The sequence below is a fragment of the Sapajus apella genome, unplaced genomic scaffold (assembly GCF_009761245.1).
Source record: "Sapajus apella isolate SASKATOON/1434 unplaced genomic scaffold, GSC_monkey_1.0 scaffold2, whole genome shotgun sequence".
Classification (NCBI taxonomy): Eukaryota; Metazoa; Chordata; class Mammalia; order Primates; family Cebidae; genus Sapajus; species Sapajus apella.
This window is the reverse complement of record NW_022436942.1, coordinates 63115203-63138848: the sequence shown is the minus strand read 5'-3', so window position 1 is coordinate 63138848 and position 23646 is coordinate 63115203. Positions and strand designations below refer to the sequence as shown.

The 23646-nt window shown below is 38.0% G+C and overlaps 1 protein-coding gene and 1 pseudogene across 5 annotated transcripts in view; one reads left to right on the top strand and one right to left on the bottom strand.

Annotated features, from left to right (window-relative positions):
- Positions 1-23646, top strand: part of SLC41A2 (solute carrier family 41 member 2) — a 175136-nt gene that overhangs the window by 48032 nt on the left and 103458 nt on the right. For all 5 annotated transcript variants that reach the window (XM_032299938.1, XM_032299910.1, XM_032299901.1 and 2 more), the window contains exon 3: positions 13936-14043. In XM_032299938.1, coding sequence (XP_032155829.1) covers positions 13936-14043 — 108 coding nt within the window. The remainder of the gene's footprint in view (positions 1-13935; positions 14044-23646) is intronic.
- LOC116565990 lies at positions 18484-18946 on the bottom strand (annotated as a pseudogene).

The following is a 23646-nucleotide window of genomic DNA, read 5'->3' as shown; positions in this document are numbered from 1 at the left end:
TTTTTTTTTTTTTTTTTTGAGATGGAGTCTCGCTCTGTCACCCAGGCTGAAGTGCCATGGTGTCATCTTGGCTCACTGCAACCTCTGCCTTCTGGGACCAAGCTATTCTCCTGCCTTAGCCTCCCACATAGCTGGGATTACAGGCGCCCACCACTATGCCTGATTAATTTTTGTATTTTTTTAGTAGAGGCTGGATTTTGTCATGTTGGCCAGGCTGGTCTTGAGCTCCTGACCTCAAGTGATCTGCCTGCCTTGGCCTTCCAAAGCGGTGGGATTACAGGTGTGAGCCGCTGCACCCAGCCAAATTTTCATAATGTAAACAACCACTTAACTATTAACCAGCTCAAGAAATCTAATTTTGCCAGTACTGCTTCTTTAGTCCTCCTTGTGCCTTCTTCCAGCTGCTGCCCTTTTTGTCTCCAACACCAAAGGTAATCACTAATCTGATTTTCTGATAAGCACCTCCTTGCTTGTCTTTACAAGTGTGTATCCCTAAACAACATAGTTTGGTTTTACTTGACCATGTAATGGAACTTTTAAACTATGTAATGGAAGTATAGAATATGTTTTTTTTTGTGTGTGTGTGGCTGTTTTTCCCTCAACATTATATAAATTTCATGAAACCATAGTTTATTTCCATTGCTGGATAGTAATCCATTATATGAATATACTATACCATAATTTATCCATTCTGCTACTGATGGACATTGGGTGGAATGGTGCTTCCGGACTCTTGGAGCACATATGCATGGATTTCTTTTGGGTATATATGTAGAGATGGAATTGCCAGGTCTTAGGATGTGGAGATACTCAAATTTAGTTGAGGTCATTTGATTTTCCGCGTTGGTTATACCAATTTACAGTCTAATTAGTAGAGTATGAGAGATCTTAATTCTCTATATTCTTATTTCTACTTGGATTCAGTAGTCTTTTTATTTTTAGAAATTCTGGCACGTGGAGTGGTATCTCATTGTGGTTTTAATGGATATTTCTGTGATGACTAATGATGTATATCAACCATTTGGATATTACTAGTAAAGCTTATTTTGCCCATTTTTTCTATTTGTTTTTCTTAGGGATTTATGGGAGCTATTATTTGTTTCTCTTATAGATTTGTAGGAGTTATATTTTGGACATGAGCCTTTTAGTGCTATATATTTAAAACATCTTTTCTCTCCTCTGTGGCAGAAGTTCTTAATTTTGAAATAGTTATTTTCCTCTTACTTTTTCATGGTTTGTGTTTCATATCTATTGTGTAAGAAATCTTCCCATATCCTGTGGTAATTAAGATATTCTATTGCATCACTTGGTTGAAGCTTTTTTGTTTTGCTTTTACATTTAGAACATTCCCTCCCTGGAATGGATTTTTGTGTAGAGTGTGAAATTGGGGTTATGTTTGGTTACTGGTTTCTTGAGGTTTTCTATTTCTTCATGGCTCAGTGGTTGGATGTATCCAGAATTTATCTTTCTTGCAGTTTTTTTAATTTGTTGGCATATAGTTGTTCATAATAGCCTTTGATGATGATTTGCATTTTTGTGGTTTCTTTTGTTGTGAATCATTTTTCATTTCTGATTTTACTTATTTGGGACTTCTCTTTTTTTTCATAGTCTAACTAAAATGATTTTATCTATTCAAAAAAAACAACTTTTTGTTTCATTGATCTGTATTTTTTAGTCTGAATTTCACTATTTCTGCTCTGATCTTTATTTTCTTTCTACTAATTTGGGGTTTGGCTTATTCTTACTTTTCTGGTTTCTTGGGATGCATTGTTAAGTTGTTTATTTGAAGTGTTCCCATTTTTTTTTTTTTTTTTTTTTTGAGATTGAGTTTTGCTCTTGTTGCCCAAGCTGGAGCATAACGGTGTGATCTCAGCTCACTGTAACCTCCGCTTCCCACGTTCAAGCGATTCTTCTGTTTCAGCCTCCCGAGTAGCTGGGGCTATAGGTGTGCACCACCACGACTGGCTAATTGTTTTGTATTTTTAGCAGAGACGGGGTTTCACCATGTTGGCCAGGCTGGTCTTGAACTCCTGACCTCAGGTGATCTGCCTGCCTCGGCCTCCCAAAGAGCTGGGATCACAGGTGTGAGCCACTGCGCCAGGCCAAAGTTTTCCTATATTTTGACAGAATACATATTGTTATAGACTTTGCTTTTAATACTGCTATTGCTGTATTCTGTAGATTTTGGCATATTTCCATTTTCATTTGTTTCAAGAAAATTTTAAATTTTAAATTTCCTTCTTAATTTCTTTATTGACTCATAGGTCACTCAAGAGCATGTTGTTTAATTTCTACATGTTTGTGTAGTTTCTGAGGTTCACCTTCTTATTGATTCTAGTCTTACTCCATTGTGGTCTACAGAGATACTTGTTATGATTTTGCAGCTTAAGATATAATCTATTCTGGAGAATGTTCCACATGCTGATGAAAAGAATGTGTCTTCTGTAGCAGTTGGGTGAAATGTTCTCTAAATGTTAGTTAGGCCTGTTAGGTCTAATGTGTGGTTTAACTCCGATGTTTCTTTGTTGATTTTCTCTCTGACTGATCTGTTCATTACTGAGAGTGGAGAAGTCCCCTACTATTATTGTATTATAGCCTGTTGCTCTCTTTTTAGATTTATACTTAGGAGCTCTGGTGTTGGGTGGATATATATACATATAATTGTTATGTCTTCTTGCTGAATTGACCCCTTTATCATTATGTAGTGGTCTCTTTTTCTCTTTTACTGTCTTTGATTTGTAGTCTGCTCTATCTGACATAAATATAGTTACTCCTTCCTTTTTTCTTGGTTTCTAGTTGCATGGATTATCTTTTTCTACTGCATCACCTCCAGTCTAGGTGTTCTTTATAGATGAAGTGGATTTCTTGTGGGCAGAAAGCTGGGTCTTGTTTCTTTACCCATTTAGCCACTCTATGCCTTTTCATTGGAGAATTGAATCAATTTACATTCAGCATTATTATTGGTAAGGACTTACAACTGAAATTTTGTTGATTATTTTCTACCTGTTTTGTAACTTGTTCTTATTGTTTTCCTCTGTGATTCCTTTGTAATTTTTCTCTAGTATGTTTTAATTTGTTGCTTTTTATTTTTGTGAATAAGTTATAGATTTTTGCACTGTGGTTACCATAAGGCTTACCAAAAGATCTTATAGATATAATATTATTTTAAAAGGATGACAACTTACCTTAAATCACCACGAAAATAATGGAAACAAAGACAAAAATTAAGAAACTCTACACTTTAACTCCACCTCCTCTGTTTTGACCTTTAGTTATTCTAATTTTTATATTTTCATATTGCCTATGTCTTAACAGGTCACTGTAGCTATTATTATTTTTGATATATTTATGTTTTAGGCTTCATACTAGAGTGATGAGTGGATTGCATACCCTAATTACAGTATTAGAGTATTCTTGGTTTTGCTGTGCTCTTACTTTTACCAGTGGATTTTATGTCTTCAAGTGTTTTCTTTTTGCACATTGGTGTTTTTTTCTTCCAGGTCAAAGGGCTCCCTTTAGTGTTTCTTATAAGACAAATCTTGTGATGCTGAATTCTCCTTGCTTTTGTTTGTCTGGGAAAAACTTTCTCTCCTTCATATTTTAAGGATAGCTTTGCAGGATATAGTATTCTTGGATGGTAGCTTTTTTTTTTTTCTTTCAGCACTTTGAAAATGTCATTTCACCCACTCCTGGCCTGTATGGTTTCTGCTGAAAAGTTTGTTGCCAGTACAACTGGCGCTCCTTTACATGTGATTTGCTTCTTTTTCTCTTGCTCTTTTTAGGATTCTCTGTCTTTGACTTTTGAGATTTTATTATTATATGCCTTGGGGTAGTCTTATTTGGGTCAGATCTGTTTGGTATTCTCTGACCTTACTGTATCTGGATGTTTATAGCTTTCTCAAGTTTTGAAAAGTTTTCAGTTTTTATTTCTTTAAATAGGCTTTCTATCCCTTACTCTTGCTCAACTTTCTTTTGAATATGAATAATTATTAGATTTGGTCTTTCAAGGTAGTTTTTTATAGCTTGTAGACAATCATTGTTCCTTTTCTTTTTTCTTTTTTCTTTTTTTTTTTTTTTTGAGACTGAGTCTCCCTCTGTTGCCCAGGCTGGAGTGTTGTGGCATGATCTCGGCTCACTGCAACCTCCACCTTTCATGTTCAAGTGATTCTCCTGCCTCAGCCTCCCGAGTAGCTGGGATTACGTGGTGGTGCCCACTAACATGCCCAGCTAATTTTTGTATTTTTAGTAGAGACAGGTTTTCACCAAGTTGGCTAGGATAGTCTTGATCTCTTGACCTTGTGATCCACCCATCTTGGCCTCCCAAAGTGCTGGGATTACAGGCATGAGCCACCATGCCCAGCCTTTTTTATGTTTGTTTGTTAAAGAGACAGGGTTTCTCTCTGTCTCGCGGGCTGGAGCCTGACTTCAAATTTCTGGGCTCAAGTGATCCTCCCATCTCAGTTCCTGAGTAGTTGGGGCCACAGGCATGTGACACCATACCCAGGTAATTTAAAAAAATTTTGGTAGAGACGGGGTCTGTTTTGTTGCTCAGGCCGTTTTTTCTTTCTTTCTTTTTTTTCCTCTATTTTCAAATAGCTTGCTGAGTCTTTCTTCTGCTTGATCCATTCTGCTGTTGAGAGCCTTCAATAAATTTATCAGTTCAGAAAATGTATTTCTCAGTTTTAAGATTTCTGTTTGCTTTTTAAAATTATTTCATTCTCTTTGTTAAATTTCTCAGATATAGTTCTGCATTATTTTTCTTTGTCATCTTGAAGGTTTCATAGAATTCCCTTTTGAATCCCAGCAAGATTTTTTATAGATGCAAATAAGATTATTCTAAAATTCATATCCAAAGGAAAGAAAATAGAATAGTTGTAACAATTCTGAGAAAGGAAAAATTTCAAGAATTATCATATAGCTAAATGATCCAGACTGCATGATATTAGAGAATGGAAAGGCACAGAGATCAATGCCACAGAATGGACAACCTAGAGAGAGAGAGACCCACACAAATATATCCAACTAATTTTTGACAGAGGTGCAAGAGTAATTCAATGGAGAAAAAATAGCCTTTTCAGCAAATGGTGTTGGAGCAATTAGACATCCATAGGCAAACAAATAAATTTTGACCTGAGTCTCATGGTTTATAAAAATATTAACTCACTATGGACCACACATTTAAATATAAAATATAAATTATAAAAATCTTTAGGGAAGAAACAGGAGAAAATCTCAGGATCTCAGATGAGGCAAAGAGTTCTTAGACTTGACACCAAAAACATAATCCATTAAAAGAAAAATTAATACATTGGATTTCATAAAAGAAAAATTTTACTGTGGAGAACCCTAAAAGGATGAAAACACAAGTAGGAAAAAAATATTTCAAACCACCTATCTGACAAAGGATTAGAGTATATAAGAACTCTCAAAGCTCAACAAAAAACCAATTAGAAAATTGGCAGAAGACCCAGAGCAGTTCACTGAAGAACATATACAGATGGCAGATAAACACATGAAACGAAGTTCAACATCATTAGCTATTAGAGAAATGCAAATGAAAATCACAATGAACTATCACTATACACCCAGCAGAATGGCTAAAATAAAGCATAGTGACAACACTGAATGGAGTTAGCATGTAGAGAAAGGATATCATTCATGTATTGCTGATGAGAATTTAAAATGGTACAGCTATTCTGGAAAAGATTTTTGCAGTTATTTAAAAAACAAACCCTAGCTGGGCGCGGTGACTCAAGCCTGTAATCCCAGCACTTTGGGAGGCCAAGGAGGGTGGATCACGAGCTCAAGAGATCGAGACCATCCTGGTCAACATGGTGAAACCCCGTCTCTACTAAAAATACAAAACATTAGCTGGGCATGGTGGCGCGTGCCTGTAATCCCAGCTACTCAGGAGGTTGAGGAAGGAGAATTGCCTGAACCCGGGAGGCGGAGGTTGCGGTGAGCCGAGATCGCACCATTGCACTCCAGCCTGGGTAACATGAGTGAAATTCTGTCTCAAAAAAAAAACAAACAAACAAAAAAACCCTAAATATTAACTACCATGGGACCTAGCAACTGCATTCCTGGGTATTTATCCCCAGATAATGCAGACTTATTTTCATACAAATCCTCTACAAGAATGGTTATGGTAGCATTATTTGTGATGGCTAAGAACAGGATACAACCCAAGTATCCTTCAACAGTTGAGTTAAACAAACTTTGGTAAATTCATATGATGAAATGCTACTCAGCAACAAAAAGAAATAAGCTATTGACACATGCAACAACTGAGATGAATCTCCAGAGAATTAAGCTGAGTGAAAAACTAATCTTAAAAGATTATAGAATGTATTACTTCATTCATATAAAATTCTCTAATTGATAACATTATAGAAATGGAGAACAGATTAATGGTTGCCAGTGGTTAAGGAGGTATTGGTAGTAGAGAGAAATGGCTCTCAAAGAGTATTAGGAGAGATCCTTGTGGGGATGGAAACGTTCAATATCTTGACTGTATCAATGCCAATGTCTTGGTTGTGATATTGTACTTTAGTTTTGCAAGATACCATGGGGGAGAAACAGAGTAAGGGTTAAATAGGATCTATCTGTATTAGTTTTTTATAACTGCATATGCATCTACAATTACTTCAAAATAAAAAGTTTAATTAAAAAAATAATATGTATACCTGATTAAGCATATTTAAGCAGTATGAAAGAATAAGCAATGGAGAAAAAAGTCTCTCCTCTGCTGTATGCACCCTGACTGTGGGCCCTTCCTTAGAAACAACTGTTTTTAGTTTTCTTTGTAGCTCCTTCAACAGACATGAGATGCATGTATTTGCATTAATATATGTATTTTCTAAAAAACAAAAACTAAATAACACTCTGTAGTGTTGCTCTTCATTTTGATCTTCTTAATTTGTCCTAGAACTCTATGTAGGTACACACAGATTTAGCAAACTCTTCTCAGACAGATAATGCACTAGTTTCATAATTAATCTATCAAATTAGCTTATGAAGGGGATTTTAATTGCCTCAAATCTTTGGCTGTTATGAACAATGATGAAGAAGAGTCCTTATATGGGTGTGTTTTTGATCTCATATGGAAGTTTGTTTGTAGGTCAAATTCCTAGAAGTAGAATTCTGAGTCAAAATTATGGGCATTTTACATATGATAGATATTATCAGATTCCACCAAAGAAGTTAAACATTTACATTTTCACAAGCAGTGCAAAAGAGTACCTGTTTCTTTTTTTTTCTTTTTTTTTTTTTTTTTTTTTTTAGACAGAGTTTCGCTTGTTACCCAGGCTGGAGTGCAATGGCGCGATCTCGGCTCACCGCAACCTCTGCCTCCTGGGTTCAGGCAATTCTCCTGCCTCAGCCTCCTGAGTAGCTGGGATTACAGGCACACGCCACCATGCCCAGCTAATGTTTTGTATTTTTAGTAGAAATGGGGTTTCACCATGTTGACCAGGATGGTCTCGATCTCTTGACCTCGTGATCCACCCTCCTCAGCCTCCCAAAGTGCTGGGATTACAGGCTTGAGCCACCGCGCCCGGCCACTCTTAGCAAAAGTGTATTCTCCAACTTTTTGATTTTTACGAACCTCATTGATGAAAATTTTTCACCTTTTCATTTGCATTTCTATAATTATGATTGAAGTTGGTCATTTTGTCATATGTCTAAAAGTGAATAGGTTTATTTTCAAACTAAGATTAAATCACAAAATTTTTTCCATGTATAAGGATTTGGGATATGTATTTTTTTTAACTGCATGACCTTCTTTTACCAATTAAAAAAAAAAAAGTTAGCTGGGCGCAGTGGCTCACGCCTATAATCCAGTACGTTGGGAGGCTGAAGTGGGTGGATCACCTGAGGTCGGGAATTCCAAGACCAGCCTGACCAACATGAAGAAGCCCCGCCTCTACTAAGGGCACAAAATAGCTGAGTGTGGTGGCACATGCCTGTAATGCCAGCTACTTGGGAGGCTGAGGCAGGAGAATAGCATGAACCTGGGAGGTGAAGATTGCAGTGAGCCGAGATCACACTGCTGCACTTTAGCCTGGTCAACGAGAGTGAAGCTCTTGTCTCAAAAAAAAAAAAAGTTTTCTGTTATTTTAAAGTTAGGAGTCTATAGATATGTTCTTTAACTTACTATTTTTAATTTTCATTTTTGTTCTTTTGGATTTAAACAGATGTTTAGGTTTTGAGTATAGAATTTATGTAAATAATCTGACATTATGTTTGACTTGTGGGTGTTTACCTGAGTTTCTGCATTGATGCAAGTGCAAAGTTAGGTATGACAAGAAGCTGATTTACTTTAGGGCATGTTCATAGCCCCAGAGCACATATTGAATCGTGGTAAAATTTGTAAATAAGTGAACATTCTTTTTGGTACTAGCTGCCTCAGCATTCCCTCTCTGGACACTTTCTGCATTATGTCTTCTTGAATGGAAAATGAACTGATAATGCATCCTGGTCTTACAGCTAATAAACACTCAGTTATTTACTATGTGCAGCCAAAGTCCTGAGCAGAATCTTCTGAGGTGATACAACTATGTCCATATTTTAGATGCAGAAAGTAAAACATAATTTTGTCAAAATCACACAGTAAGTAGTAGAGTCAGAATTTCAGTGAAGGCGATCTGAGTCTAGAGCCCTTGCTGTTGAGCCCTGTGGGTACTACTTCTTACTATTCTGGTAGTTCCCAATTGTGTGTCAAGACACCCCAGGGGTACCATGGGATAGTTTAAGTTTTTATAGGAAACACAACGTTGTCTTCTGGATGCGCTACAGACTACTAGCCCAAGGTGGCTTAACATTTCAACATTAGATCACACTCTGTTTCTTTCAATGAACGTTTTTGCAAAACTGGGTTTTTAGCAGTGCTGTGATAAAAAGCCAGAGTCACACAAAAACCAATATAAAACAGGAAATGAAGGTGATAGTGTTGTATTGGACCAAGCGTAGAAAGTTAGCACCAAGACAAAAGTATGCCAGATTGCAGGGTCATTTATTATGCCGGCGACCACAGAGGACTCACGTCTCTCCAACCTGTGGCGTCAAAAGGAGGGTGCCAAGACTTTTTATACCCGAAAAACCACCTTGGGAGTGGGGGTGAAGAGCGGGCATGGGGATGAAAAGGTTTCGGACATTCCAAGGGCTAGGGGATTCTGTGATTCACCTCCTGGGCGGAGACAAGGGCGGGGGTCTCCGGACATTCCAAGGTCTAGGGGACTTTTGTCATTCTGTTTGTTACCTCAGTGGTTTACAGAAGTCAAGATATACATTTGTTTACACATTGTCTGGGTGGTGATAGAAGTCACAGATTTTAGCAGTTACTGATAAGAAAAGGTAAGCAGCTTTACATAGTTTTGAAGAACAAACTAGCAGTTCTATTTACAGCGGCCAAGAACAGTAGTTATTGTGAGGAGAATGGGGCAGCCATTTCAACTTATTTAAAAACAGTTTTGCATTTTATAAAAATAGCATTGCTCAGGTTCTGGCTCCAGGCGAGCACAATATCACAATAGTTTCTAATTCCAACGTTTGAGAAGTTGTGCACTGCCCAACAGGTACATATATCCCATTAGTAAATAATTGTGGTTGTAAAAAATGATGTAAAATGCAATTTTTTTCTTTCAATTTACCTGTATAGGTTCTTCAAATGGTTACTAAATTGTTAGGAAATAAATAGTTATTAAGTTGTTCAGACCTAACTACTTCATATGTAGGTTTGTTAGGTGTTCCTTTTGTCCTAAGGATGCTATGAAAATATTTCTCAGATTCTAGGCCTGCCATGAACTGAGAAAGTTTGGGAACTTCTGCAAGCGCATCAGCTGGTGTTAACTTTTTTTTTTTTTTTTTTTTTTTTTGAGACAGAGTCTTGCTTTGTCATTCAGGCTGGAGTGCAATGGCATCATCTCAGCTCACTGACACTTCCACCTCTGAGGTTCAGGTGATTCTTCTGCCTCAGCCTCCTGAGGAACTAAGATTACAGGCACTTGCCACTATGCCAGCAAATTTTTGTATTTTTAGCAGAGATTGGGTTTCACCATGTTGGCCAGGCTGGTCTTGAGCTCCTGACCTCAAGTAATCCACCTGCCTCGGCCTCCCAGAGTATTGGGATTACTGGTGTGGGCCACTGCTCGACCTGGTGTAAACATTTGAATGATGAGGTTCATAAATTTGGAAAGGAGAAATTTATTTCTCATACAGGGTTACAGCCTGCAAGGTGGCCATTCTGACAGGCTGGGAAGCATAGCCTCTAGTCAGAAGCCAGAAACAGACACTTCAAAGGAGGGGGAAAAAGGAAACAGGAATTTATGCTGAATGAGGAGGCCAAATGTACATATTTACATGCATTTTGTAAAAAGAGAAAAGTGTGCATGTTATCAGGAAGGAATGCTGGTCAGTTGTTTTGTTGAAACCACAAAAGTGGGTGGGAGCAGCCAAGATTAGCTGTGGAGTCTTTTGAAAAGGTTGATTTCTGTTTAGCCCTTAGGGAAAAAAGTCTAATGGCAGTTAACAAGGGAAGGAGTGTAATGGGGTGTGGTTGATCTCCCATACTGTTGTGGCTGAGAACTCAGTTTTCAAGGTTACTCTGGGTTTCCTCTTGGCCATGAGGGGGTTCCTTCATTTGATTTGGGGGGGATTCAGTTTTTTTTTTTTTTATTTCTCACTGGTATGGAGAAAATAATGTAGAATTCTTTTGGCACAAGATAGGAAATCAATAATTCATATAGCTCTTATTGTTGTCACACCAACGCTGTTGTTAAGTATTTCATAGTAATTCTCACATAAATATTTCATTTGAATTGAATGTGGAAAGGATAACCAAAGGGAGTAACCTACAGGCATGCATTTCAATAGGTCTAAAGCGTGATGTCTTATGATGTTTTTACGTCACAATAACCATGACAGAAGACTTCTGTGACCAAATGTGTGGGGGTTTTACCCCACACACCAAGCAAGCAATCACTTCTGCAGCAGACACTGGCTGGTGCAGAATTAGTGTTCTCCAATTCAGTTCTGATGTTGTCTATTTAGAAGTAGCATCAGATCCCACAGGTGAGGGCTCAGTTCGCAAGACTGTCCCCCACCTTGAGATACCAGACACAAGTCCTGGCCTCCAGAACTTCTAACCAACTGGCTTCAAGTTGGGGTTCCCATGATCTCCTCTTTGGGTTTGATTGGTCTGCTGGAGCAGCTCACAGAACTCAGGCAAACACTTATGTTTACGTGTTTATCATAAAGGATATTACAAAGAATACAGATGAAGAAATATGTAGGGCGGGTATGGGGCTGAGGCATGGAGCTTTCATGCCCTCCCTGCGTGCTCCCTCATCCAGGAACCTCCAAATGTTCAGCTGTGTGGAAGCTCTCCAAACCAAGTCCTATTGGATTTTTATGGAAGCTTCATTTTGTAGGCATGATTGATTAAAACACTGGGCATTGGTGGTCAACTTAAGCTTCAGTCCCTCCATCCTCCCCAAATGTGTTCGTATGGGCAGGGGGAATTTGAAAGTCCCAATCCTGTAATCACGCTTTGGTCTTTCTGGTGACCAGCCCCCATCCTGAAGCTAACTGGGGCTGTCATCAATCAGCATACACAAAGACATCACTTTGGAGATTCTAACGATTTTAGATACATGCCAGGAAACAGGGTTGAAGACCAAATACATGCTTCACAGGATCACACCTGATGACCTAGGTAAAAGGTATTCTGAATTATATCTGGGATCTGATAAAAATCATACCTATCTCTTAGGTTTGCTGTGAAGGTTAAGTAAGTGAATCTAAAGAACAGTGCCTGGAACATAATCAATGAATGTTAGATATTATTAATATTTTTATCTCGTATTCACATTATCATCATCATTTCCACCAATGTCTCTGAAAGATACATATTTCACTAGCACATTAGAATCATTAGCCCATCATAAAACATGGACAAAATTGTTTGCTGGTTAGTTTTTAAGACTAATAATCTGAGGTGCCACTGAACCTTCCTCCAGTGCTTTTTTAGGCCCACCTTTGATTGGCTTGAACCCAATTTGAGGGATTTCCTTTGTGAACTCTTTGAACCAGGATTTTACAGAAGACTGATCTGATAAACATTTTCTGAGGTCTCTTTAGACCCCAGTTCTGCATCTATTTGGAACAGCCTAGGGAAAGTTTGGGAACAAATTGAAATTTTCTTCATTTATCTGATTGATAGAAGTTTCACTTTTCTCACCTGTCTTGGTATTCATGACAAGACGTGTATTTTTGATACTTTTTGGCATAAGGTTAATATGCCTAGCTCATAAAATCTGTTACTGGGGCAATCACCTCTTAATAGCACTTGAAAAATGTCACTTTGTGTTATTAAGATATTTGTATCTTTAACATCTTTATGTGTATCTTTAATATCTGTTATTTTTAATTTTCATATGTAAACCAAAAAGCATCTGAGACAGGTCTCAATTTAGAAGTTTATTTTGCCAACGCTACAAATCATGACCTGTGATACAGCCTCAAGAGGTCCAGAGAACATGTGCCCGATATGGTTGGTTTACAGCTTGATTTTATACAATTTTAGGGGGACAGAAGTTACAGGCAGACATCAATCAATACATGTAAGGTATACATTGGTTTGGTTCAGAAATGTGGGACAACTTAAAATGAGGACTTCCAGATCATAGGTGGATTCAAAGATTTTCTGATTGGCAGTTTGTTTAAGGAATTAAATTATTTGAAGACCTGGAATCAATAGAAAGGAATATATGGGTTAAGATAAGGGGTTGTAAAGACCAAGATTCTTACTATGCAGATGAAGCCTCCACATAGCAGGCTTCAGAGAGAATAGATGGTTTCTTATCAGGCTTAAAAAGGTGCCAGACTCTTAGTTAATCTCTCCAGGATCAGGAAAAGACCTGGAAAGGGGAAGAGTTTTGCTATAGACTGTAGATTTTCCCCACGAGAGACAGCTTTGCAGGGCCATTAAAAACTATGTCAAAGAAATATATTTTGGGGCAAAATACTTCAGTTTCATTCAGGGTCTGCTGTCATGTGATGCTATACTAGAGTCAGTTTGGAATTTGGTATCCCATTGCTACAAAGAGTCTGTTTTGTCAATCTTAAACTCTCTGTTTTAATGTTAATGTTGGTTAGTTGTGCCTGAATTTTAAAGGGAAGAGGATATAATGAGGCATGTCTGACTCGCCCCCCTTCTCATCATTTATACGTGGTATTTATCCAAAGGCTAGACAGGGTGGATGTTATTTGCATTTAATGGATGAAGAAATTGAGATCAGAAAGATACATGACTCATCCAGGATTATGAAGCCAGGTTATGACAGATCCTTGGCTAGAAGCACAAAGCTTATTTCCAGTTCAGTGCTGTTTTTATGAACCTCTCTGCCTCATACCCTAAAATGGGGATCAAAACATGGGATTGCTTAGTACTTCTGGGGTCAATTCTAGGTCCCATCGTTGGATCTTGGGGAAATAATTTAATCTCTCTGAGTGTTTCTTCCTTCATTTGTGAAATTAGATAGTAATAGCACTATAGTTTTCCAGTGGGTTAGTTATAATTAGTATTGGAAGCAAGATTCAAATCAATTATCTGGTTCCAGAGTCTGTGCTCTTAACTACTAGCCAGTCTAACTCTTCTCATCATAAAAGGATAAAGTAAAACCTTTAAGAATATAAGGGATGTAGAATGGGTTGTAGCAACATAGCTGATTCCCAATTCTAACTGCATCTTCTAAAGTGACTCAGAGCTTCAGAGCTCAGGAGAATGGGGTTAAGCTAAGGGCTCACTGATTCCATGAACTGTATAGTTATTCAAAATGTAGATGCCAAGTTGGGAAAAAGGCTGAGACTTTTAGAAATGTCTTTGTTCTAAACTGTTTTTTAAAGAGTGTCAGAAAATTTTATTTTTTCTTACAGCACTGGGAGGTGTTCAGAAAAGTTACAGAAGTTTTCATTTTAGTCCCTGCACTTCTTGGTCTCAAAGGGAACTTGGAAATGACATTGGCATCCAGATTATCCACTGCAGTAAGTTTTTTCCTACCTCAAATTATGTGTATTACCTATACTATTTCTCTCTGTTAAGGGGAATTTGTATTAGGAAAAGATTTCTTTCTCTGATACCCTTCTGCACTTCAGCGCTATGCTAAGTAGTTGTGCCAGATATCATACTCTGAAAGATTGTCTCATCTGATAATTATTGGCTCTCCTTTATCCCAAGAAGTAGTTACTTGCCTCCTTTGATGCCAGGACATTCTGGCATTTATCATCAATGCTTAAGGCATGGGGTAAATCAGATATAGAGATTCTTTATGGCTCAATGGTTGATTGATTGGTGTTTAAACTTTTTGCAGTTGTAGAAGTAATACATGCTTATTATAAAAACTAAAGAAAAGGGAAAAAATATAAAGAAGAAACTCTAAAGCTACCCCTAATTATCTACTTAGATATAACCACTATTAATATTTTAGTATAGATCCTTTTATACCTGCATATCTATACTTATATATAGTTAGGTATTTCATAATGTAGATACATACTGTGTATTGTAAAAAAGAACTAGACTTCTATATATTCTTTTTTATACTCTGTGATCTCCATTTAAAAATACATCATGATCATTTTTCCATATCAGTAATTGTGTCATTATTGACTATGTACTTTTCTGTTGTATAGCTCTACTACGGTTTCCTTCGTCATCTATTATTGGATGTATAAGCTCCTTCTAACATTATTCTATTATAAACAATGGGATGAATATTCTTATACATACATTTTTTCATTCTTATTTTTTTAGGGTCAATTCCAGGTTTCTAATTACTATTCAGAAAAAAGTATGTACTTTTAAGTCTTTAGCTACATATTGCAAAATTGTCACACAAAAAGGGTAAACATTTTTAAAAATACTGCCACTAGCAGCATTCTGAGTTACTTTTAGAAGCTCAAAAGGACATTGTCATCTTATAATAATATTATTTTGGGGTTTGCCATTGTGGAACCAAGTTATGGTTAAAACTACATTAGCTAGTGAGGTTCACTTCAAGGAGCTGTCTGCCTACAAAATGTTAGCCAAAAATTAACTTAGTCAGCAGATAATATTACTAATTGAAATACTTTTAGTATATAAAGTTTGTTTTCCTTTAAAGAAGTTAGAGCAAGATAGTGTTAATCCATCTATCAGTTAGGAAAAAACTTTTATGTATCTAAAGGTAATCAAGAAGTGGGAGCTGAACAATTATGCTGTTGATGGGAGGACTCTCCACCCTCTGTCCAGCTTCTCTCCCCCTTTTCCATCCAGGCAACTGTGAGTTTCCTAAAGTTTCTTGAGTAAAGCAGATGCTTGGAAAGGAAATACATAAAATAATTTTGTATTAACATTACTAGTTTGCTTAATCTTTTTGTTGTTTGAGACGGAGTCTTGTTGTGGCCCAGGCTGGAGTGCAGTGGTGTGATCTCAGCTCATTGCAGCCTCTGCCTCCCGGGTACAAGCGACTCTCCTGCCTCAGCCTCCAGAGTAGCTGGGATTATAGGCATGCACCACCATTCCTAGCTAATTTTTGTATTTTTAGTAGAGATGAGGTTTTGCCACGTTGGCCAGGCTTGTCTCAAACTCCTGACCTCAGGTGATCTGCCTGCCTTGGGCTCCCAAAGTGCTGGGATTACAGGTGTGAGCCACTGTGGCTGACCTGGTTTAATTAAGGGAAAATGGTTCATGTGCCCTATGGAACTTTGTAAACTCCTTCCTTATGTAGCGTATAAAAGGTCATATATTTCATTTATTCATGACCTAAGAATAGAAAAAAAAAATAAAAGCTCGTATAACCATATCTGCAGAGGACAATAATGAAATATCTGGTATTAGTGAGCTCTTATTATATACCAGCTCCTGTGCTAACTGCTTTCCAGGTGTATCTGATACCAGCTCCATGGAGTAAGCACTATTCTGCTTTACAGAGGTAGAATTGAGGCTTAGAACAGTTGAATAATTTTCCTGAGGACACACAGCTCTACATATAGTGGAATAAGTCACATTCCAGAACATTCCTTTTACCTGCATAGGATAACTCTGTCAGAGTTTATAAAACCAATAAAAATAACAGCAGTAACAAAAACCTAATAGCTTTCTCATATACCTTATAAGAATGATCTGCTAAGGTCTTGGTCTTAGCACCAATACATAATATTTTTGGTGCTTAATATTTAAAGTGTTTAAACATTATTTAAAAAAATATTATTTACAGATCTAATGCTTTTTCATGTAGTTAGCTGGTAAACTATAGATGACGTCTGGGGGTATCAGCCAGCCACTTAGGTAGGGCCAAACTCATAGAGTAGAATTACATTGGTAAATTCACTTTAGTCTATAGGATGTAGTCATTATAATTACTGAGTATTAAAAGGACTGAAAAATAATAGGAGCTCCTTGGGCTGGAGCAGAAAAGTATACAATGAACCTGGAACATCTTGTGGTGCCAGAAAGTAAAGAAAAGAAGGGCTAAAAAGGAAAAAAAAAAAAAAAATGGGGACATGACAAAAGGATAGAGAGTGACATATTGGCCAGATCTGGGAAAATTGGAGCCATACAACAAATAATGACAGTAGCAGATTATATATAACCCATGGAATAAAATAAGAATCCATTAGTCTATACATGAATAACAAGGCAGGCAAGGTCTCTGCTGTGATGGAATTTGCATAAATTCGGATATCAGTAAGGGAAGTGAAGAAAGTCAAACAGTATAATGTGATGACTGATGATTCCTGAGGGCTATATCTTTTTTATTTTCTTATTTTATTTTTATTTTTATTTTTTTGGAGACAGAGTTTCACTCTTGTTACCCAGGCTGGAGTGCAATGGCATAATCTCGGCTCACCGCAACCTCCGCCTCCCGGGTTCAGGCAATTCTCCTGCCTCAGCCTCCTGAGTAGCTGGGATTACAGGCACGCGCCACCATGCCCAGCTAATTTTTTGTATTTTTAGTAGAGACGGGGTTTCACCATGTTGACCAGGATGGTCTCGATCTCTTGACCTCGTGATCCACCCTCCTCGGCCTCCCAAAGTGCTGGGATTACAAGCGTGAGCCACCGCGCCCGGCCCCTGAGGGCTATATCATACAATGTGGTCAGGGAAGACTTCTCTGAGGAGGTGATGTGTAAGCTGGAAACTGAATAATAAATGTGAGTCAGCTATATCAGAATCTGAGAAAAGATGAATCCAGGTTACTATTGTATTTAGTAAATGTAACAATGTTAAATATTTATAAGCATTCTAGACAGGTCTACTTTAACAGCTGGACTTGGGGTAGCAATACAAATGGAGACCTATATAACATATGTTGACATAGTTTAAAATTATACAACGAACTTACACACTTGAAAAAATTTCTCTTTCTTTCTACCTTGACAAATATGTTCTTAGGAAGACATGGAAGTCCAAGATCAGATTTAGAATTTTTTAACTTCTTGCGTTCTGTTTTGGAACATGGTATTGTGGAGAGAGCCATCGCCTGGTCTGAGGCCTGCCCCAATTCCTCTCCCACCCTTGGCAATATGTACTGCACTTTGAAAGACCTCACACATGCACCAGCCCCACATCCAAGCTCCGTCTACACCTCCAACAAACACCCAGTCCTTGGCACTCCTGAGTTTGGTTGGTAACTAATGGTGGCATGGTCTGCCTTCAGGAACACTAACACTTGATACCTTGGTCTCAGGTATCTGGAGCATATGGTCTAAGATTTACATTTGTTCCTGTATCCCAGTATTTCCTTATATAATGGTGACATTTGGTGTCAGCTGAATGTTGATTTCAGCATTTGACCATTTGGCATCCAGCTGCAATGTGTGTCAGGTATATCTCTAGCTTTTATATTTAAGAAGAAAAAATAAAAAAAACTTTTATGTAGTCTTACCGCGATTTTGAAAATTAGTGAAATTATTTGCTTGCGTTTCATCTTTTTCTAGTTGCATTATCTTATAAGAACTGGTGGATTACCTAGGTAGATAGAATGCAATCCAAGAGGCTTTTTGGCAGGAGAAGAGAATGAAGAGGTCTTGTGAAATCAAAGTGGCAACATTTAAAGAAGAAATTATTTGGAATGGGAGTTAAAAGGTGGCTTTAGTTTCATTTGTTGGAAAATGAACTTTGCTCTGATAAATATAGTTAAGCATACAAGAATTTAAGCAACTTGATAACTTTGCCAGGAAAAGTGAAGTTTTGGCCAGCTTGCCTCAAAGAAAATATTTCAAAAGCATTGTTCTTGAGCATTGTCCAGAATTTGTTTAAATTCAAACATAGATTTAAAATGGCAGTCTGTTTTGAAATAGACCCTGCTATAGGGAATCTGGTTAAAAAACAATACGCTACAAATGAAATTTGCTGTTTAATTTGATCATGTACTACCATTAAACCTGAATGAAAGTGAATTTTTTTTTTTTTTTTTTTTTTAAGGAAGATGCCAGTTTTATTTAAACACAAAATGTGCATATAAGCTGCCTACTCATTTTCTTCACTGTGCAGCCTGGCATTGGGGTTGGTGACTCTGATGGCCAGCTGGGCAGCTCTTTCCACAATGGCTTTGCAGTTCTTGGAGGAAACATTGTGAGCGATCTCAGCACAGTAAGATTTGTTGCACATCAGCAGCACTTCCAGCTCCTTGACATTGTGGACCAGGAACTTCTGGAAGCCACTGGGCAGCATGTGCTTTGTTTTCTTGTTGCTCCCATAACCAATGTTAGGCATCAAGATCTGGCCCTTGAACCTTCTACGAACCCTGTTGTCAATACCTCTGGGTTTCCGCCAGTTATGCTTAATTTTGACATATCGGTCTGACTCGTGCCGGATGAACTTCTTGGTTCTCTTTTTAACGATCTTGGGTTTCACAAGGGGTCTAAGGGCGGCCATGATGCCGAGGAGGATATCGCTGCTACCCTGAAAGTGAATTTAATTTCATTAGTTTATTTGTTGTGGTGTCTGTATTTTACACTGGGTATCTTTCTCAAATGTCTCGTTGTTTATCTGTCCATATTTAAGTGGAGGAGTCTCCAGAGTTGATTAGAAGCTCAGCACATGAGAGAAGCTTGCCTTCTATGGTCTCTACTCTACTGCAGGGTGATCTAACTGAGCCTTTCTTTGGAGAGGTAGGGGTAGACCTGCCAGCTTCCGTAGGTTAAGAACTGTGCTACTGATAAGAAGATAGATCAGTCAAGGAAATAAGAAAATGAAGCATTGTGACTATTTGGGATAGGAATATCCCAGGCAATGCTAAGGGCCAGAGGCAGAACTGTTGTTGATATGTTAGATCAGTAGTTCTCAAAGTGCGCCCTTCTGATCAGCAGCATCAGCAACTTGTTAGAAATACAAAATCTCAGCTTCACTCCAAAACTACTAAATCAGAAGCTCCAGTGGTGTGGCTCAGCAATCTGAATTTTAATGCACTCTTCAGATGATTCTGATATCTATTGAGGTTTGAAAGCCACTGTGTTAGATAAAGAGCATGGAGGGCAGTACGGCTGGGACCAGTGAGCAAGGGGGGACAATTTTAGGGGATGAGCCAGAGGCCAGATTGTATATGATTTGCCTACTTTGTGAGATAAGAAACTAATGGAAGGTTTTAAACAGAGGAGTTCATGTGATCTGATAGATATTTTTAAACATTATTTTGACTACCATGTTAAGATATGGGTATAGCGGGCCAAGGACTGAAGCAGGGAGACCAATCGGGAGTCTGTTGCAATAACAGATTAGAGATGATATTCAAGATGTTAACAGCAGATGCGATGAGAGGTAGCTGGAGTCTAGAATTAATTTTCAGAGAGAATCCACAGAATTTGTTGATGGATTAACTGAAATTAAACACTAGGATCCATCACTAAAAATTCTTTCTGGATCTGAGACGGGTAAAAGCAAACAAATTGGTAGATGGTGTTGTATTTGACTGGAGCGTAGAAAGTTATCACAAGACAAAAGTATGCCAGATTGCAGGGTCATTTATTATGCCAGCGACCACAGAGGACTCACGTCTCTCCAACCTGTGGTGGCAAAAGGAGGGTGCCACGATTTTTTATACCCGAAAAACCACCTTGGGAGTGGGGGTGAGGGGCGGGGATGGGGATGAAAAGGCTTCAGACATTCCGAGGGCTAGTGGATTCTGTAAATTACCTCCTGGGCAGAGATGAGGGTGGGGGTCTCCGGACATTCCAAGGGCCAGGGGACTTTTGTCATTCTGTTTGTTACCTCAGTGGTTTACAGAAGTCATGATAAACATTTGTTTACACATTATCTGGTTAAGGTGGAAATCACAGACCTTAGTTACTTATTACAAGCCACAGGAGCCAGGATGGAACTAGCTTGGGCTGCTTAGTCTGGCAATTGCTGGTAAGCAAAGGCTAGCAATTCTGGCAGTTACTGATAAGAAAAGGTAAGCAGCTTTACATAGTTTTGAAGAACAAACTAGCAGTTCTATTTACAGAGGCCAAGGACAGTAGTTATTATAAGGAGAATGGGGCAGCCATTTCAACTTATCTAAAAACAGTTTTGCATTTTATAAAATAGTTTTGCTCTGGTTCTGGCTCTAGGCCAGCACAATATCACAATGGGAAAGTAGCAACTTGTGGCGCCAAGTTATGGTAACATGGTATATTCTTCTAGTTTACGGTGTTTTTTTTTTTTTTTTTTTTTTAGAGACAAGTGTTCTCCATGTTGGTCAGGCTGGTCTCAAACTCCTGACCTCAGGTGATCTGCCCACCTCAGGCCTCCCAAAGTGCTGGGATTACAGGAGTGAACCACCACACCAGGCCAGTTTACAGTGTTTTAATTGCTTAGAGAACTAGATCTTAAGTTTGCTGGGTAGAGAACTACAGTTCTTACAGAATGCTAGAGAAGTGTTGTTGGATGTACTCCAATTCTGATACTCTATGGGCTGTTAAGAAACTCTAGGTTGGCTGGGCGCGGTGGCTCAAGCCTGTAATCCCAGCACTTTGGGAGGCCGAGGCGGGTGGATCACGAGGTCAAGAGATTGAGACCATCCTGGTCAACACGGTGAAACCCCGTCTCTACTAAAAATACAAAAAATTAGCTGGGCATGGTGGCACGTGCCTGTAATCCCAGCTACTCAGGAGGCTGAGGCAGGAGAATTGCCTGAACCCAGGTGGCAGAGGTTGCGGTGAGCCGAGATCACGCCATTGCACTCCAGCCTGGGTAACAAGAGCGAAACTCCGTCCCCCAAAAAAAAAAAAAGAAAGAAACTCTAGGTTAATGACTTTTTAATGGCAAAATCCCCAAAGCCTCATCTTCTCTGGACTCTTCACTGATTATTTTCTGGTTGAAAACTTTATAGCCCTTGGCTTTGAGACCCCACTGCCTTCTCATTCTCCCACCTCTTTCACTGCTGCTTGTTAGTGTACATCTTTCATTTGTTTTTCTTTGCTCATCCTCTAAATCTGAGGTTTTCTTGAAATTTTAGTACCTTGCTCTGCATGTTCTTCCTCAGTAATTTCATGTAGTCCAGCACTGCTTTCACGTTGCTCTTTATAGATCCATATCTCCAGACTTCCCTGACCTTGAGAGCTGAATTTTCAGTGCCTGTTGGATACCACTCAATACATTCTAAACTAAACTCAATTAGTTTCTCTTATTTCCAGCCATATTATTTTTCTGTATTTCCTATCAGTTTATTAATATAACCAATCACCTTGTCCCTCTTCACTCTCTATCCAGTTACTGTCTAGTCTATGAGTTCTGCCTATGAAATTCCTCTTCCTTTTTCCTTATGCCGCACCTGTCACCACCTTAATTTATTTGCCTGTTGTCTGTAATTGGGACTACTGAAGCAGATTCTAACTGTACTCAGTGGTTCCAGGGAGAAGGGTGAATGAGTGTAATTTTTTTTTCCTGCCCCTCCTCTTCCTCTGAGTGTAATTATTTTTTAATTTAAAGCAATCACTATTTGAAAGCTGTTTTTTTTTTAATGTGCAAAACCAATAATGCTTTTAAGCATTTTTACAGTTTATTATGTAGTATTTGTTTTTACTTATAAAACTACGAGAAAAAATAATTATGGTTGTAGAAGGCCAATCAATGGTTACTTTAATCTTTCTTGCTCCATTCAAGGGTCTTTTCTCATTTTTATGATTATCTGAAGGAGAATCAGGATAAATGAGATTATAAGATTATAAGGAAGGCCTTTGGTAAGTATAAAGATAGAGAATTTAAAACATAAGATACCATAAGATATAGTCTACTCAATCTGTGGAAGATCAGTTGTTTTTAAAGCTTCTTATTCTATAAAGCTAAAGACTAAATGTTCACAGATAAAAAGATATTTTAATAAAATAGGTTTCCAGCCTGAGCAATGTAGTGAAATTTCATCTCTACAAAAAATAAAAGAATTATCTAGGCATTGTGGCATGCGCCGGTAGTCTCAGCTACTTGAGGCTTGAGGCAGGAGGACTGCTTGAGCTTGGGAGGAGGAGGTTGCAGTGACAGAATGAGATCCTGTCAATCAGTCAGTCAATCAATAGGTTTCCTATTTTTTCAAGGGAATTAAAAAATGATGTATCCAAATCAACTTTATCTTGCCATCTTACTTAAGCCAAAGCTTGTTTCTAAAGGTATGATGATTAACTTGAATAATTTTTTTCCTGGATTTTAATCTTTTCAATAGTATATATAAAATTATAGTAGCTATTATTATAGATATATAATAGTAGTGTATAATTGGAAAATGAACCAAGTACAGTAATTCCAAACATTGCTGAATTTTTCTATTGTTTGAGGTCTGAAATTTTCTGCTTCTGATGTTAGGTATAAAGGAGTCAAAAATGGTGCTCAATGCCCTGAAGAGAGTATTTTAAAAAAAAGTTTGTAAAACTATTTCCCAGGAGCAAATCACTTAACATAATTTGTCTCTAGACAAAGCTGATTTCTATTGCCTCAAACCTCTTCTCAGAGAACACTTGATTATTTAAATTATTTAGTAACACTCTACCTTTCTCATTTATTAGTGCAAAAACTTTTTTTGAGGCCAGCTGGGCGAGGTGGCTCACGCCTGTAATCCCAGCACTTTGGGAGGCCAAGGTGGGCAGATCACAAGGTCAGGAGTTTGAGATCAGCCTGGCTAATATGGTGAAACCCTGTCTCAGCTAAAAATATAAAAAACAGCTGGGTGTGGTGGTGGGTGCCTGTAGTCCCAGCTACTCGGGAGGCTGAGGTAGGAGAATTGCTTGAACCGGGGAGGTAGAGGTTGCCCTGAGCCAAGATAGCGCCACTGTATTCCAGCCTGGGTGGAGTAAATTTTTTTTTTAAGCCCTTACTATATGCCAAGCACTGCTGTATGTTCCAGGAGATCAGTAATAAACAAAACAGAAAATATTCCTGCCTTCATTGAGCTTACAGTCCAGTGGTGGGATATGAGAGATATGAAGAAGTTGGCAAAATCTCTTCCCCTAATAATTTTAAGTTAGATTTCCAATTCAAATTGTCAAAGTCCTAAAATAAAGTCAAATTAAAGCCCAGATAATGATATTAATAACTATGGCACAATTTAGATATAGTTACAATTTCAGTATTATTTCCTAAATTTGGCATAATTCTACATGTTCTTCTCGTACAAACTGATTGTTAGAAAAAAA